This window comes from Osmerus eperlanus, chromosome 1 (assembly GCF_963692335.1).
Source record: "Osmerus eperlanus chromosome 1, fOsmEpe2.1, whole genome shotgun sequence".
Classification (NCBI taxonomy): Eukaryota; Metazoa; Chordata; class Actinopteri; order Osmeriformes; family Osmeridae; genus Osmerus; species Osmerus eperlanus.
The window spans coordinates 17,803,203-17,808,891 of record NC_085018.1 but is presented as its reverse complement, the minus strand read 5'-3'; the positions used below and the strand labels follow the sequence as shown (position 1 = coordinate 17,808,891).

The 5,689-nt window shown below is 42.8% G+C and overlaps 1 protein-coding gene across 2 annotated transcripts; it reads left to right on the top strand.

Moving 5' to 3' along the window:
• The first annotated feature begins 461 nt into the window (after positions 1 to 461).
• On the top strand, positions 462 to 4,742 carry ankrd33ab (ankyrin repeat domain 33Ab). 2 transcript variants are annotated; one of them, XM_062474022.1, is made up of 5 exons: positions 462 to 648; positions 1,747 to 2,089; positions 2,262 to 2,391; positions 2,514 to 2,654; positions 3,610 to 4,742. In XM_062474022.1, exons 2-5 carry the CDS (start codon positions 1,823 to 1,825, stop codon positions 4,425 to 4,427), a joined length of 1,356 nt encoding a protein of 451 aa, XP_062330006.1. In that variant the 5' UTR covers positions 462 to 648; positions 1,747 to 1,822; the 3' UTR covers positions 4,428 to 4,742. The 2 variants fall into 2 exon arrangements, with proteins under 2 accessions (XP_062330006.1, XP_062329999.1); XM_062474015.1 differs by having other exon boundaries at positions 947 to 2,089.
• Positions 4,743 to 5,689: the final 947 nt, after the last annotated feature.

Here is a 5,689-nt window from a genome sequence, read left to right as displayed (position 1 = left end):
GGGTAGACTGAGGGTGTGTGTTAGTGTCAGCTGGGTATCAGAAACAGCACCATTGTGTGGTCAAGAAGAGCTTTACTACACAAAATACAAAGAGGATCACAGGTTGGGTAGAGTTCCAGACATAGATGTACATACTGTAGATGCTTAGGGATAGTAATGGATACAAAGAGCAAAAAGTGAGGGGGAGAAAGAAAGAGAGACAGACAGAGACAGCGGGAAGGAGAGAGTGAGAAAGAAGGAGAGGAGAGGAGAGAGAGAAATAGTGAGAGCGAGAGAGAGAGAGAGAGAGAGAGAGAGAGAGAGAGAGAGAGAGAGAGAGAGAGAGAGAGAGAGAGAAAGAGAGAGAGAGAGAGAGAGAGAGAGAGAGAGAGAGAGAGAGAGAGAGAGAGATGGCTGCTGTAAGCTACATGGACAAATGGTTAAAGCTCCACCTCTAATTGTCATGTCATCATGCTAGATTGTGGAATGAAGATCAGCACATCAAAAAATGCTGCTCTGGATGGGAAACTGAGGCTCACCTTTACACTGTGAGGACAGAGAAGAATAGGTGGGATCTGATTTTTGCAGGCTGCTGTTTTGTTCCATACTCTACCTGGCTGTGCTCTTGTATCTAAGGAGTAGGAGAAAACTGTCGGATTTCAATTTATGGTAAGTCATTTCCTTATGTTTTTACTTACAATTTGCTGAAAATCATGTTTTACACAAAAGTAATTTAGACATGTTTTCTGTTTGAAGTGAATGAGTTAAATTACTGTACCCTCAAAACAGCCCAAAAAAGGGCCTTTTTAAGACCATCTTTATTCAAATAAAACCATGTCCATTCAACCCACACATCATTTTGAGCTTTAAGTTGTAAACAACTTTTCTGCCTCAGCCCCTAATATACAAAAATAAGGTAAAGCAAATCCCTAAGCATGTCACAGAGTGCTTTTTTGTCTGACACTAGGAAGCTTTGGAGATGTTTGCTTCATGGACCCCTATGAAAATCCATCAGCTGGTTTGGGTCCCTGGAAGACAGTTGGTTTCTGAGTTGTGATAGAGATTACTCTCATTTCCATGTACTGTTTAGTACACACTTGAGTTGAGGAATGTGAGTGCGACAATGTCCAACAAGGCGAAACAGGCCAATCCAACCATAAATCAGAAAGTATAATAATGAATTTGTGATTTATCAAAATCTAATAGTATCCAGTTGTATGTTGAAACATGTAATGTTGATTTGAAAGAGGAACCACCTAAGGTCCATTAGACTCCAGGACACATACATGAAGCCAAAGCTAAAACATCAAACCCAGGTTATTCCTGTACTGTCCTTACCTGATTTAGCCCTGCTGCATTGAGCATGGCTTTTTAATGCTGATCCAGTTACTTAACATTAGGAGCCAACTGCACGTTGAGACAGCCGAGCCACACCAACACCACGACACACAGATTAGCCAGGGTCATTTCTGACTGAGCCTGAAGTTACTCTGCATCTACCTGCCAATCATTTTCCTGAGCTAAGGTAATTTGCTGACTCTGCAAAGATGTTATTTGGGAAGTGTTATTTGGGAGAACATGTAGAGTGAGAAGAGCAAAGAACAACACTAACCAGGTAGATGCAGATACTAGTGGTGTCTAAGGAATGTAACGGCAGTCTGAATCTGACAAGTGCTGTTGTCAGTCATTATTGGTCTTGTCTATCTGAAGCTATGTCAGCTCCCTGATCCATGGAAGATACATTACCTTTCTGTTACCTTTCCTCAGTGTGCTAGAGGTGATGTAGGCTGACACTCTAAGTCCATCTCCTCTGCTCTGCTTCTGGGTCTCTGTGAGACAGAAGATGGCCTCCACGTCCGAGGACCCCCTCCTAGGAACCGGTCCTGATGAGGACGGCTCTGAGGTGTCTTTGTCTGGCAGTGAGTCCGACTCAGGAAGTGTACTTTCTGATGACTCGGTGCTTCCTGACTATCAGCGGGACGAGGGGAAAGGGGGTCCTGCCTCCACGTTGTACGCAGCATGCTTTCGGAACGAACCCCAGGCTCTCAAGATCATTCTCGAGAGGGGAGTCACCAAGGAGGAGGTCATGGAGACAGACATCAATGGTTGGGTAGGATTTCCTGACAGACCCCAGTCTTTGGGTTCAAAAGTCCTCCAGTTGAAATAATGATAATAAAAGATTTTTTTTTACACTGAGGCCTGAACTAATCAAGTATTCCACTTTTTTTTTAATCTCTGTCCATACATGTCATATTTGAGTAAAAAGAAATTGTCCCCAACAGAACGGTCTGATGATAGCATGTTACAAAGGTTTCCTGGATATAGTCCACGGCCTTCATCACTGTCCCTTCATAGACATCAACCACCAAGACAATGATGGCAACACTGCACTGATGATCGCTGCTCAAGCAGGTCAGTGCTATGCTCAACACTCAATATGTATGGTGGTACAATGTGTAAGGTATATTCCTATTTTGTCTGTGCTAATGTTCCTGACAACTTGTCTACATTTATCATATTATGTTGTTGGCCAGGTCACATCAGCACATGCAACTATCTCCTGAACTACTACCCTGGAGCAGACACAGAGATCAGGGACTGTCGAGGGTTCACAGCTCTCATCAAAGCTGCTATGCAGGGCCGCAATGAAGTTGTAGCCACCCTCATCATGGCAGGTAGTAATGACACCAGTTTTAATATAACACAACAATAGTGACAAGAGTTTTAAAGAGACCTGGCGTCTGATGGAACGCCAGGTCTGATGGAAACCAGAACACTGTATATGCCTAAGCTGGCTAATGGTTACCCAGTTCTCTCTCAGTGTGACATAAGACATGTAGTACACGTGTGTGTTATTAGATAACATACCATAAGTACAACAGTTCTAATCAGCCACCGGTTAATGAGTTGACTGAATCAAGAGTCAAGTTGGATAGGAAGATTAAGCCAATAGTGGTTATAAACACGGTTGGCTGCTAACCTCACAAGACAGACAGGGTGATGTTTTCTCAAGAGTAGACAGTTGGAAAGAAGACTGAGAAGATTAAGAGGAATATCAGACATAGAGAAACAACTGTAAGTATAGATCAATGGTGTAGAAAGTGAATTAACAAAACCAGTTGGTACCAACCACATAATTCCTGTTTGCAGAACACAATTTGAAACAAAGAGTACTGGTGAGTGAGTGTCAGGAGGCAGTATTGGTAGCCAACATCATCATACCGTGCTGTATATTTCTAAGTTTGCAATTCAGCTCTGGGTAGGTGAGTGTAGTAGTGACGCCAGACAGGTTTAAGGGATCATTCGGAGGACATCATCCCACCTTAACTAAATCTCAGTAATCTTTTACTTGACTGCAGATCCTGGCTGACCGAGGATTAAGCTGGTTGGAGGGCTATTTTGGTATCGTCATGAGATCATGTCTACTGGATCATGTCAAACTCAAAATCTCAGCCAAATCCTTCCTTAGTGTTGTTTTTCTTGTGACCAGCAAAACTGAAATTCAATAAGGCCCCCCAAAAGATCAGAGAAAATGTTCATGTTTATGTTATTTAACGTACTACAATTGTATTGTCCTGCAAGTTGAAATAACCTGAAAGAGACCTTCTCTTCCTCTACTATGTCTCAAAGGTGCTGACATCAACGCAGTCGACTCTACAAAGAGCAGATGTGCCCGAGACTGGGCCCTGAAGACGGGGCGCTTCGATACCTTACACCGCCTCCGCCGTCTCAACCTGAGGCCCAGAGCTGAGCAGTTCTGCCAAAGCTACGTCTGCGAGTGGCCTGAGCTCCAAGTGCTAGTGGCCAAAGCCACGGCCAATAAGAGTGCAGGTGAAAAGATCACCCAGAGACTCAAATCCACCTTTGGCTTCAATCTTCCCAGAGACCCCCAGGATAACGGAGTGTTGGATCACATGGTGCGTATGACCACAGGCTTGTACAGCCCCCTGGTAGCCACTGCCTGCCGTCCACTCTGCCCCACCAGTCCCCCCATGGCAGGTAAAAGGCGCCTGGCTGTGCCGGAGCTGGTGAAGAAGCACACGGTGAAGGCGCTGGAGGAAACCTCTGTGTGCCATAGCACCAGCTCCAGCTCCTGCATAACACCCTCCCTTCACTCAGCCGAGTCCATCACTGCAGCCTGCTGTGTGGACACAGAGCGCAGAGGCAGTATGCTGTCGCTGGCCCCTAATGGTGTGGCACACAGCTTTATGCACCGCAGCATGGCCCACAGGAACAGCGTGTTCCCCTCCGGCTGCATCCCTCAGATCAAGGTCAGCAAGTCTGGAGAGCCTACACCCAAGAAGGAGAAGAAGAAGAAGAGGCACAAGGGCCACCTGGAGCCACCCAAGTGGAAGTACAAAGAGATCAAGGATGAGAAGAAAAAGGAGAAAAAAAAGGCAGAGAAAGATAAGGCAGAGAAAGAAAAGAATAAGAAAGAGAAGAAATAAAAGTCCATGCACCGCCAATATATTTACAATTTTTTTCCACAGACAGTGTTACCACCATATTCCCCTGTTGGACTCCAATGGCTTTCTTTGTTTGTTTGTTGGTAACATGTAGTTACAGATCCAGGTGCTTGTAATGAGCGTTAATTGGTAATAAGGCCTTAGTAAGTTAGCAAGTCTTACTAACACATGTTAATGTGCATCTTATAAGGGCCTTACTACCTAATAACTCATGCTTATCTCATCTTAAAATAATAAAAACCCTAGCCCTAACCCCTTACTAATATTATTAACACTTCTACAGCCTTATTCACACATATTTATATTAATATACTCATACATTTTCTATAAACTAACGCTCATTACAAGTGACGATTTTCTTTGTTTTGAAAAGAAAACATCACTGTGGAAGTCAAAATCTCACAATCAGCTACTATTGCATTACTAATGCAACTGGAAAACAATTTGTCCACAGTTCAAAGTAAAACGTTTTCTTTTTGTATTTTTTATGTCATTGGCAATTATGATTTTGTGGTGAATGCGTGCTCAACTCAGGGTTTTAGAATACCAAAGCTCACGTTCATAACCTACACTCAGGGATTGAATAACAGATCACTGATGGCTTTTGTAAATATGTAAATATTGACTCCAATGGGCTTGTAAATCTTTATCAAATAAATTGAGATAGTCATACAGTAGCCTACATAAATTGGCTGCATGCATTTTGTCTGCATACCATTTTGTAACTGCACCTATGAACCTGCATTTTCTGAAATTAGAACGATTTATTTGTATATAAAATATGTTTTATTGTATATCTTGCAAATAAACCCTAGCGAAAGGTGGCCGTGTGCTTGATGATTACGAAGACTGAGGCTAAGAGCAATGGTTATTTAAAGAGAACCTGGGAAAGGTTAAGACTGTAATCTCAGCTCACAGATTTACGCAACAGTCAGATATAGGACGGCAAGTCACGTGTGACGCTAGCAAACAAAGTACTATACAATTAAGTCTATAATGCAGACAAAACACCAGCAAAAATGTATTATTGTTTAGACAAGCAGAACTCCGGTGTTATATTGAGTACTGTAATTGAAGCTAACAGGTCTGCAACGATAAATCCAGAAATAACTTTTTTTGAAAGATCTCATTCTCCTGTGCATACTCCATTCCCAGATTAGTCCACCAGATGGCATCCTACAATTCTAAAATAGAAAACATTTCCCATGTCAAGAAAGAATCGAAGTATCACAGATGATTAGCGT